Source organism: Thermobia domestica, chromosome 9, assembly GCF_964235325.1.
Source record: "Thermobia domestica chromosome 9, izTheDome1.hap1.1, whole genome shotgun sequence".
NCBI lineage: Eukaryota > Metazoa > Arthropoda > Insecta > Zygentoma > Lepismatidae > Thermobia > Thermobia domestica.
The window spans coordinates 83,815,571-83,828,354 of NC_137462.1; the positions used below are offsets into that span (position 1 = coordinate 83,815,571).

Below are 12,784 nucleotides of genomic sequence, written 5' to 3' on the forward strand. Positions count from 1 at the left end.
ATAATCTTTAAAAGATATACGGTTTGTATCTGAATAGTAAAAGCTAATTGACTGTCGATCTCGGTCGTCTGGAAGTCTTCAGGAGGCAAGGACATCGGTCACGTTCTGGGTTTGAGTTCCGAAATGGCAAGTATTCGGGCTCGAGCAAAAAATTGTTAAAAGCTATAGGCTTCATCCAAACATATTCAAAACAGCTGGGACCGGGTTTGGGCTTCTCAACGGCTCGAGCGGCTCGGCTTACAGCTCATTCAATATCGAACCGAATCGAGAAGTGAGTCGAGCCAACAGCTCACCACACCGAGCCGATTTGAGCCATTGGCTTAGTTGAGCTGAGTCGAAACGTGCTGATGAACTAGTTTCAACTTAGCTGGCTCGAACCGGTTCACATGAGCCGAGTAGGTGACCCATCCCAACCGAGAAAGCTCGAGCCATCGGCTCAATTAAGCTGAGTCGATGGCTTGTTCCAACTAAGCCGGCTCGGGTCATCGGCTCATCCCAACCGAGCCGACTCGAGCTGTTAGCTTAGTTGATACGAGCCGAACCGGTTGATATCACTACCCGAGTTGGTCTTCTGCTTGGGCTCAAGAATTCGACCGTGTAGATCTCAGCCTTGATTTTAAGAACTACAGTATATACTTATATTGGTGATTACGACATTTGAGGCTGTCTCGTAATAATACTAATAATAATAAACTCTTGTCTTCTCGTTATCTAGACGAGACGAGATACACTAAAATTGCCCCACGAGATGCACTAAAATTACGAGATGAGACACACCTCTGTCGTGAGCAACACTAAAAGTATTCCACATTATTGCTTACATTTCTCATGGCTTTTGCTTTCCAGTCTGATCAGGCCAATATTTCAAAACGAGTTAAAACGAGCTGAATAATAATAATAATAATAAAACATTTTCATCGGTCGTGCGCGGAAAGTGAGAATTAAATCAATCACATGTCAAGTCAATGTAAGGAGAAAAGCCTAAACTGAATAAGACATTGAAGCGGGTCACAAGCTGGGAATAACAATAGTGCATGGTGTTAATAAAGGACGACATCGACAGAGAAATCCAGAAACAATAGGTAAACGAAGAAAAAAAAGAGTAGAAATTGTTGAAGTGGAAACAAAATACAAATACGAATAGGCATAAGCAGGAGTCGAGCCAAAATTCGACTCGACTCGACTTCAATCCGAGTCGAGTCAAAGGTATTTTTCTTGAGTAGAGTTCCAAGCCAAGGCGCTGTTTTCGAGGTCGAGTTTCGAGTTGAGTCGAGTTTTATAATGGCTCTCTCGCTCGTTCAGCTCGTTTTGAAATATTGGCCTGATCAGACTGGAAAGCAAAAGCCATGAGAAATGTAGGCAGTAATGTGGGATACTTTTAGTGTTGCTCACGGCAAGGGTGCGTCTCCTCTCGTAATTTTGGTGCATTTCGTGGGGCAATTTTAGTGTATCTCGTCTCGTCTAGATAACGAGAAGACAAGAGTTTTTTTATTATTATTACGAGACAGCCTCAAATGTCGTAATCACCAATATAAGTATATACTGTAGTTCTTAAAATTAAGGCTGAGACCTGCACGGTCGAATTCTTGAGCCCAAGCAGAAGACCAACTCGGGTAGTGATATCAACCGGCTCGGCTCGTATCAAATGAGCGAAGTTGTTGTATTACTATACATCTGCTTCCGCCCCTGTCAAATCTGGTCGATCTCGTTGACGCGACATATTTGCTTTTTTATACCCCTTTCTTCGTTTACTGAACAAAACAGTAACTATTCTGAAATATACTACTGCGCATGCCTCGTAGATAAATATTTCTGATGCTAATAGTTTCCGTTTTGTCCAAGGAATGTTCTTTTTCTTATTCCCAGCATGACCCTTTTATTACATTATATGAAGAGCATGTAGGTCTAAATACCTCATGTATTACATATAATGTAGGTTTTACTCTTCCAGCAGAGAAGAAACATGTGATCATAGAATACAACCCACAGAAGTGATAGCTGGCAAGACAGTGGTCGTAATCCCTAACGACACAGGGAGAGAGTGGTGCCTTTCCCGCTGGTCTAGTCGCTAGCACGTGCGCCTTTGGTGTATGGAGTTCCGGGTTCGATTCTCGGCGGGAGAGCATCTATCATTTTTACCTGTTCTCGATGTTTCTGTGTTCGTGTCCCTGTCGTTATAAGTTATTCGAAAAAGCAAGTTAAACGAGTGAAGCAAGTAAAATTAGCAATAAGTAAGTTACTGAAACACGTTCAGTGAGTCAGTTAAAAAAAAAAGTGGACAAAGCACTGGCTTTTCGCGCCGTCCATGCGAGTTCGAATCAATCTCGGCTTGATTTTTTATCCATTTGAGAGAAAATATTGCTTCTTTACGCTACAGGTAGTCCACTCTTTTCGTATTTTTCGCTGTCGTTCACAGTTAAAGTAACTGACTATTATTCTTTCTACGAATGATGGATCTTCTCTTTGGCTTCATGTCAAACACGCACACGTAATGAAAAGACGCTGTCGATAATAATAATAATAATAATATGAAATATTAGTAGCTAACTCGTGTGTGTATTTCGACAACATAATTTTATATTATTATGTGGAAATAAGTAAGGCTGGCTGGCGCCCCTCCCCCTATTTTTTTCGATGCGCTTTATGGGTCCACGGTGTCCAAAGTTGGTCCCATCCCAGTATCACCTCTCGATATAAGTTATTGACACTTTGCCTATAGAGGGCTCTGTCGTGGCTCCATGAGTACCCATAACAATGACTCTTCGTTCCTTTTGCATTGAAATCGCTTACTTTTCTGAGTACTATGAGTGCATACTGTCCAACGTTGCTCCCATCGCTCTACAGTTTCTCGTTCTCTCGATATAAATTGCTAATATTTTGTTTGTAAGGGAGATATGGCGTTACAATCATTACGTTTGAAGAAGAATTGATTAAGATATTACCTTGCCACAAACAACACCTATTATTATTATTATTATTATTATTATTATTATTATTATTATTATTATTATTATTATTATTATTATTATTATTATTATTATTATTATTTTACTTACCACTAATGTTGCCTACCTTTATTTGCAATGCAATGTGTTACTAAAAAGCAAATCAAATAACACGTTTCACAAGTTACTTCACTTTCAATGTGTAATTTCATATCATCACTAACAATCATCTTGTTCCGATAGGAAAATAACCTCCTCCTGCAAAAAACAAAAAAAAAAAAAAAAAAAAAAACTGACCGTAGCGAAAGGGCGTGAACCTTCTTTAGGCGATTAATCGAGTCCAATATTTCAATAAGTTTCTGCACACAAATATTTCAGTAAAAGAGGAAAATTTATTCAAACTTTCTGAATACCTATTTATGGGCGAAATTTGGTTCCCTTGGAACTTTTTAAGAGTTTAAAGGGCCACCATTTTGAACATTTTCATCTGATTATTCTGGTTAACGAACTCTTCAAGATATTTCAACAATTAATGTTTGTGCCAAGTTTCGTCTCAATCCGCTGAAAATTAGGGTGGTTATGGCATTCACAAATAGCGTTATATATATATACAAATAGATAGATAAATAGACACACAGAGGGAGAGAGAAAAAGTGTTTTTCTCCCTTCTCGCACCTGTGGTGCGTCAGAGCTAAACCGGGCCCCTTTGCAAAACGTATTGACCAACCTAACCTAAACACAAACCTCTTACTTGCTAACGTAGAAACGTGGTCGGGAGGTGTAAGGCATGTAGAAATTGTATTTTTAATAACCATGAGTATGGTCCACTTCCATGTTTTTCTTTTTACTTTTTGCAGCTACATCGGAACGTTCAATTTTTATTCTTCACTAATTGCAAATGGCGTTTACATTCAAAATATGAGGAATTTTGGTGGAATCTGTTCGGATATTCTTCTCTTTCGAAATGAAGAAAAGAATAAAAGCAATATGCAAATACAAAAAGTATTATCAGTACTAAACATTACCAATAATAATTGCTACGAAAAACTAAATACGACCTCTTTTACCATCTCTCATGAGTTGTATGTATTATTAACAAAAATTTTTAAAATGTCCTCGCTTAAGATTCGAACTGGCGACCTTAGCATTTGTAAGCCAGCACCTTAACCACTACACCAAGATCATGGCATGGTGATCATTTAGTTGTCGGCGTATGTGTTGTATTTGTGTTTTATGTTCCCACTTCGACAATTTTTACTCTTTTTTTGTAAGTTTAACAGCTGTTTCTGGCTTTCTCTTTCGGTGTCGTCCTTTATTTACATTATGCACTATTCGTATTCACAGCTTGTGCCCCTCAGCAATGTCTTATTCAGATTAAACTTTTCTTTTTGCCCCTCAGTAAACATTTGATTGATTTAATTCTCATACTCTCCACGGATGGAGCGCAGGAATGCCAGACTCGAAAAATAGGTGTACATTTACTTTCCTGACAGATCATACCTATAATAGCACTTGCCCCCCCCCCGAACACATCCTGGCTACGCTACTGACTGAGGGGCACAGGTTTTGAGGGAGAAATGGCGCTTCGGTACAGAATTGGGAAAAAATATTTGTTGTTCAAAGTTATGTTTTAAACGTTTACTCATTCACAAATAAACGTTAATAAATATTCATAATTAGCTTTCAATTTCTATTTATGTTGAAACTGTGTTTTGGAGTCTCTTATCTTCCATCAACCACTCAGGCACAGATGAATTTGGGACTATCAAATAATCCTGATATTGTTTAGCCTACATTACAATAGGTCTGTAGGCAGCAGTCGGGGCGTAGCGTTGCATCAAAGAACTACCCCTTCCCCTCTTTGGCGTCGTCGCTAATTGTATAGATTTTTACTGGATAAACACAGTGCATGTGGGCTTTCCCGGGTTCTTCCCTTTCCTTTAAATTTCTTAATTCCATTATTTTTGCTCATTAGCATCTCCCTTAGTTACGCAGCCCCATTCGAGGTCCCTCGTGATTATATGTTTAGCGTATGCGTCTTCGGCTCGGGAGACCGGATTCGATTCCAGGCTGGAGCTCAAGTGGTTTGTATCTCATGTTACGCTGAGTTCACGTCTCTATAGTTGAGTAGGACGCTAAACCAGAACCAATATCCTCATCATCATCGGAACACATTTGCAAGGTGTTAAGCTTAAAATAAAAACTAGATTGCAATTCTTCTATTTATATGTTTTCTTTTCACTTGAAAAATATCTTGGGTCTCTTTAAACGAAGGAAACGCAACAATCATTTGAGATTTTACATTTAAAGAAAGAAAAAAAATGATTACTTAGGCTTATATTATATATAATGGAACTTCTTCACTTTATAGTATAAAAATTTGAGATGGACCATTGATCTTGATACGCCCATGCAGTGGCGTATTTACGATTTTGTTTCGGGAGGGGCTTTGCCTGGAAATGTGAAAATTCTGCAAGATATTTCATTTACTTTACTATACTAAGTAAGATTTCGGGGGGGCTTAAGCCCGGAAGCCACCCCCCTAAATACGCCACTGCGCCCATGTAATTTTAAAACTAATTGATAAAAATGGCTGGAATTTTGTAAGATGCAAATAACAACAAGGGAACTCTGTCTAATAAACTCCGCAGTACCAACAAATTAATAGTGTTGCCAACATAATATAAAGTTATATTTTTAACGGCACTATGCCATGTTATTACATATCTCAAATCTAAATATTAAACGATAACTTACAACACAAATTTGTTATCCAGTGTTTCATATTAAGAACGCTGCAATATGACAAGCATCTAAACTTCAGAAACCTGATAATAGTATTAATAAAAGCATAGGCGGATTCAGGACGAACTCAACGGTGAGGAAAGAAGGTAGTGAAAGATTCTATTTTCTCTCTCACCGACTTTTGCAGCACTGGTGATTGTGAAACTCAGGGAGGTGAATGACCTTTCCCCCCTTGATCTGTCTATGAATACAAGTGAGACAGACGGTGAAATGCAAACTCGAAGTACCTTAGTGTCGAATACTATGACCATGGCTTATTTCGAATGAATACAAGAAATTGAAAATTAGACTTTTTCGAAAAATTTCTTACATAAATAGAACGTCTAATCACGTAGGTGATTCTCAAAAGACGTAAACTTCTCAGAGCCTTTACAACAATTTGATATCTCAAATCGTTCAAGGGGTATGAAAAACGTGAATACTGATAGCGATACTCCTAAAAATGACGTATTTGGGGATTGTTTGTAATTATCTTGATCCTCTTTGCTTTTATAACATTACAGAAACAGATTTTGGTACTTGTAATTACAATAAATTCTTGCAATTACATAATTTTAACCAGTGTTGCAAACTTTACCAGTGTGTATCATATCTCCAGATCAGTTTGAGATATCAAATTGCTGTAAACTGCATTATTATCTTTACGTCCGTTGAAAACCTTCTATGTTGTTGGATATGATACTCATCCAAGCAGTTATCGAAATAAAATCTTTCGGGAAAAGAAGTCAAATTGCAACCCCTTACATGAAGACTAAGGAGCATGGAAGCTTCTCAGTTGCGGTAAGTAACTTGCCAATAATGGCAGAATACCTATGATGACAACTTTTTGTACCTATTTATTTGAAATAAATCATATCATAATCATAGTATGTAACACTAATGTACTGTGGATGTGCATGCCCGTCCATGTTATTAATTACTGTTATAGAAGCCTAAAACATTTGGATCTTTGTGGATGTTTGTGATACTGTAGCATCCTTAGTTTGTAACAAAATTTCAGCCTTTTTTTTATATTATTCTAAAAGTTACAAGAGTGTAAAGATAAATAGTCCACTAAGTGTGTTCGTGTCACGTTATTTTTTATTTTTACCCTAAGAGTGTTAAACACGAGTGTCCCCTAAATAAATCTTATCTACCCCACTCGGGGAGGAAGGTAGAAGCTTCAAATGACACCAATAGATATATAGACCCTATATACAACCACTTACCTCTGTTTCTTTTGTGGATTCATCTCTGGATCACTCTCGGCCTCAATAATCTCTTCCAGTGACTGCTGTCTTGATGTTTCCTGTATAACACCAACGTGTCTTGATCTTAAATGGTACCACAAGCCAGTTGTTGAATTTCGATTGTGGATAATACTTTGACAGTAATTGCATTTTGAAGAAACACCACCATTTTCACGAGTGAAATGTTCCCATATATTCGACTTTCCCATTGTAAATACTTCCCGAAAATATCTCTTCTTGCAGTTAGTTCGAAACAAGCTCTGCGTTGGTAACTGATATAATGAACGTCGGTTGGGTATTCCTCGTAACGAACTAATGCTTCTCCCACTAGGCCAATAAACATATCAGAAGTGTTGATATCGTAGGACACGTGTCCTTCCTCCAAACAACAATCTTTTATTGTTACCAAAATATGCAGTCACAGCGAATATGAAACCACGTACCGTATCAGCAAAGGCGAGTACGAGATAAAAGCAGTCTCAAATAGCTATTACGATTAGAACACGCCGCATCAGCGAAATAAGATACTATTCAATTTCAGTCCAGGAGTAAAGCTTATCTGTATGTAATGATGTGTTTATTTTCTTTTGTTTACAACTGCAATCAACCAGGCAGGGAAAGAAATGTTGCTCTTTCGCAACTACAAATTTCTCTTCAGTTTCGTTTCGTCCCTTCGTGTTCCATCTCCAAACTTTGTCCTTCTGTTTCGATTGTTTTTCGTTTTTCGTTTTCCGAAAAAATTTTCGTTTTTCGTTTTTCGAAAAATTTTTCGTTTTTCGTTTTTCGAAAAAAATTTCGTTTTTCGTTTTTCGAAAAATTTTTCGTTTTTCGAAAAATTTTTCGTTTTTCGTTTTCGAAAAAGCCATTTTTCGAAAAAGTATTTTTCGAAAAAATGTGGCCATCCCTAATATGGGGAGGAGAGGAGATATATAAAAATCATCGAAAATGACCAATATCAAGGAGCGCTTTAGTAATAGTAAAAAGTGACTGACTAACAAAACATATTACTATTTTTTCTTAATTTAACCCAATGAAGCGGGTAATTGATGCTAGTTTCTTAATAATTTTTCTTGACATATTATTGAATATCTAAAAGGAAAAGGAAAAAGTATGCTGGTTTTAAATAGTATCGTTGCGCTAAATATGGTGCCATTGTTTCAGCTACTGAGAAGCCCACAGACACATGCGCGCGTCGCTTTGAAGTGATAACTCCACCGATTTGTTTCAGCTACGTTGAGACATATTTTAGATGTCTCTCTGTAGTCTATTTGGCCGAAACAGAACTTTCTTTCTCCAGTTTTGAAAAATAAAATTTTTACAAATTTTATGTTACCACTATTGCTATTAACCAAACCATTGCTGAACCTATTATTTCTATGTTCTTCTACAACATGAAATGTATATTGATTCTTATTAATAGGGAAATTCTAGAACCATGTTCTTTTGAAAAGGTGGACAGAGTCTCAATATCTCATAGCACTCTACGCCACTGATTCCACCCACTGAAGCAGAGGAAATTTGAATGACATTATTTTCAAAGCATACCATTAATTACTCTTTCACATTAACGATAACAAATTCATTGTCACTGGTAGTTTTCGTTCTATCTCATTCTATAGTTCTGACGTTTTTATTGGTAAACTTTTTCTATAAAATTCCTTAAAGAATATAATCAAAATGAAACGCCTGAAATATCTTAGGAACACACCTTCGGATTACATTTCCGAGTTACTTGAGAAGGTGTACTTGCAGTTTTTAGTGAATATATAAAACGTTCTCTACATTACAATGATTCTGCAATAGCCAACCATTAAGACAATTGATTTCCTTGATCTGAATATGAAATTTGTCTTGTTTAAAATAATCAATGTTCAAGGCTTTTAACATTAACTTATTTATCGATTTTCAGAATCTGCTTTGTGCTTTGGGTGAAATAATGGGCAGACCATTGACTGAAGAACATGCACAAGAATTTCAAAAGGTGGTTGGCTGGGCAGAAGAAGATGAATTTGACTTCCGAACATTCTGTGGTCTTGCAGCTCTATGTGAAAGACTACTCTCTGTTAAATGGAGTCCACCATTACCCCCCAGAGAGCAAGATCCATGCCATGAAGTGGAAGCTGCGGATTTTGGATGCTTGTCCAGAAGATTAAATGGACTTAATCCAGATCCTCGCCTCAGGGATATATTATTTAAAATTAAAGATTTGTAACATGTCTACTTTTTTTTTTCATAATACTAAGTAGATTCCTTATTTTCCCCTAGATATAGTTCCTTAATGAAATACTGCCTATATCAATAGATATAAGAGTCATACCAAATGAAATTGCGGACATTTAATCTCTTTTCGAAATTGTTTGGAAACAAAAGGCAAAATTAAAGTTTGGTGTATACAAAGTTGTATAACTTAGTGTTACGAAATACAATGGTGTCTTAAATAATGTTTATATCAGAGAAATTCGTCACACTCTTTGATCGTGTAATGAAGATGGTGGTAATTTTCAGTTGTTTGTTTTTGTAATTTTTTATTTTGCAGCAGTGCGTGGACCTACAACTGAACGTGGAATCCGAAGCACATAATATCTTGCCGGGAATCGAACCCGGATAACAGTTGGAATGAGATGTGAAGATGATAATAATAATAATAATAATAATAATAATAATAATAATAATAATAATAATAAGAAGAAGAAGAAGAAGAAGAAGAAGAAGAAGAAGAAGAAGAACGCATTTAAAGCAATGTACTCTGTCTTGGTTTTCAACCTCGTCTAGTTTTATTGATTTATTAGATTTAATTACATGAAACGTTTACAACTTCCACACTGTTTAAGTTCCATACATGTACATTAATAACTTCATTACTCGATGGTCGTCCATCTATCATCTTCTATTTTACTCAGATAGATGCCTGAAGCAGTGCAGAATTTACTTAGTACGTGGTGTAATATGAAATAAAACCTCGCTCAAAAATTTGGAGAAATTCTGAAACAAAGAAATGAGGAAAGATAGTCAATGAGTACTGATTGGAGATATGTCGCCAAGCCACCCTCTGAAATAATCACTGTTTGTATATTCTACGTTAACAAGCATATAAACTTTATTTGAAATTTTGTTAGTTAAAAATAAACTTAATAGTTGTTATACCAATTGTGTGTCAACAGTTGACAAATTAAATGCCAGCATGTTTCAAATTGATTGAAAAACTAAGAGAGAAAAATGCAAACGAATCGTTTAATGTAGTTTATGTTGTGTAATTGAAGTATTCGATATAGAAATGAATATAATACTTACATTTTTGAGTAATTTTAAAGTGCTTTGAATCATGTTCAAAAAAATTACATTATTAAAGATTTGATAGTGTTAATTAACAAAAAAAGATCTCAACTTGGGGGAAATAGTAACTTTTCATGTTACATAGAGAGAAAAAGAGACCCTCAAATAAGGTTCTGCCAACAGCATGTAAATATTGCAACAGCAAGTAAAGGCAGCATGTAAATATTGTACAGAGTAACTCGAATATGAAACAACTTCATTTTTACAGAATCAGTTATTACCCTTGGCCCACAATTCTTGAAAAAAGATGAGGAAAACAATAACTTACGAGAAAATATCTTCACGTGCAATTATTACATCAATCCACGAAAAGTTCCACCGCACGCACAAAATATAAAGAAGTACGTTTGGGGAAGATACTATCAAGTAATATATTTAAAATTATTTGATGTTTTGTTCGTTACAAAGTGAAAGAGTATGATTGGTATTTGTTGATTGAAGGGGTAAAAGTGGATCTGAAAATGTAGGGAAAGGTATGACGTCACGCCGTCCCCCATGCCTATCTTTGCCCATTATATTTTTTAGGAAGTGGAAGGACACCATAGATATTTTTGGAAGTAGGAGAACGACGTCTCTTAGCGTTCCTCCTTACTTTTACCTTGGATTGAAAGCTCTTCCAGTTTAAGAACAAACAGAGACAGAAAGTTTGTGTTATATCAAATAATACACAAGCATCATTATTATTATTATTATTATTATTATTATTATTATTATTATTATTATTATTATTATTATTATTATTAGTAGTAGTAGTAGTAGTAGTAGTAGTAGTAGTAGTAGTAGTATTTATATCACACACAAAAAAATAAATCAATACAACTAATTGAAAACCATTCTAAACAGTAGTTTGATCTAATCTGAGCTCCTTCAAGATGGATCATCATTCCTAGCTGTAAATAGCAATTCAAAACGAAATATGTCGTACTTAACGTCCTTAGTTCTAGAATGCTATGTACTTCAAATTTTAATTTTGCCTTATGTTTCTCAAATGTTTTCAAAATATATATATGAAAAAGGTTCAATTTTATTTAGGAGGCTCTTAACTTGATAGTGTCCTTAGAAAGATGGAAGTTAGTTTAACTTTATAACTAATATGATAATGGTTATAATGTTATAGTCAAGTTGAGGATATTATTATTGTTATGTCTACTATATTGTAGATGTTGGTACAAATTACTCCGTAAGTTAGCATGAATTTTAAGTCTTAATTCTTAATTACAAATTATAAAAGTAACTCATATAAGTTTTATCAACAAAAAGATTAATTTGTTTTGATTTTTTAATGAAATCTAAATTTCCAGCCTGTGTGTGAAGATATTTTCGTTTAATGATGTTACGTCTAGTAATTATCCAGGAATTGAAAATAATTTCTTTTTGCATCAAAATGCAGTTAGTAGTGTAGATGTTAAATGTCTGTAAGATAGTTCCTATGAATATTTAATGTCAATGCATGTCAAACTAATTATGCTGTTAAGTGTTAAAGTATACTTGTAAACAACATTCAAAGTAGAATTACGTCTATGGGAAGAAAATTAAAATATTAATAATACTTAGAGTACTTGTTGTTTTTATAGGATCTTTTTGTTAAAGGAGATACAGGGTAATTTAACTGGGAATCATTTACTCATACATATTTGATAATTATATTAATAGAATCCTTTTTAGGCTTAAGACATTATTCCAAGATTTTATGATAAATTTCGTCGAAGTCAATGAAGATTACAAAATCATTAAATTCAAACATTCGTTTTTTCAAGGAAAGCTTGCAAAATCAGAGTGCCAACATTTATTGATTGTAATGCTGAATATCAGGGGGTCAAAACTCCATGAAATGTACAATCTATTTGGCACTGACATTATAGATAGTATGCTATAAGATGGTTAAACAATCATATTTTTGATCATATATTGAATAAAAGAATCCATCAAACTAAACTTTGAATGTAAACGATGCGATGCCGAGTTGTGTGGATTTTTGATATTGCATACACTTGAAGTAACTGTTGTAAAGTAAAAATACGTTCTACTTCCATTCTTCATTACTTCAATGAAATATGTGGAAAGGATACTAACTACATATTACAACGATAACATCATATATATTTGGGCAGAAAGTGTTTTAATGTATGCACTGTCCCAAGAAAAGAAGAAAAAGAAAAGAAATAGTTGATAATGTATTACTTACTTGTATATACAGATACTTAACTATGTGATCTGTGTACTTAAAAAGGAAAGCTGACAGAGATGGAAAATAAACGTTTTCTTATTTACAAAAAAAAAAAAAAAAAAAAAAAAAAAAAAAAAACATATACAACGATAACATCATATATACTTGGGCAGAGAGTGCTTTAATGCATGCACTGTCCCAAGAAAAGAAGAAAAAAAGAAATAGTTGATAATGTATTACTTACTTGTTTATACAGATACTTAAGAAGGAAAGCTTGAGATGGTGATGGAAAATAAACGGTTCCT

The 12,784-nt window shown here is 34.9% G+C and overlaps 1 protein-coding gene across 1 annotated transcript in view; it reads left to right on the forward strand.

The window, feature by feature from the left end:
* The window catches only part of LOC145694796 (uncharacterized), a 72,291-nt gene extending 59,665 nt beyond the window's left edge, over positions 1 to 12,626 (forward strand). Inside the window, exon 8 of the mRNA XM_081771443.1 lies at positions 8,889 to 12,626. Within this exon, the coding sequence (XP_081627569.1) occupies positions 8,889 to 9,191 (303 nt within the window). The 3' untranslated portion in view covers positions 9,192 to 12,626. The remainder of the gene's footprint in view (positions 1 to 8,888) is intronic.
* Positions 12,627 to 12,784: the final 158 nt, after the last annotated feature.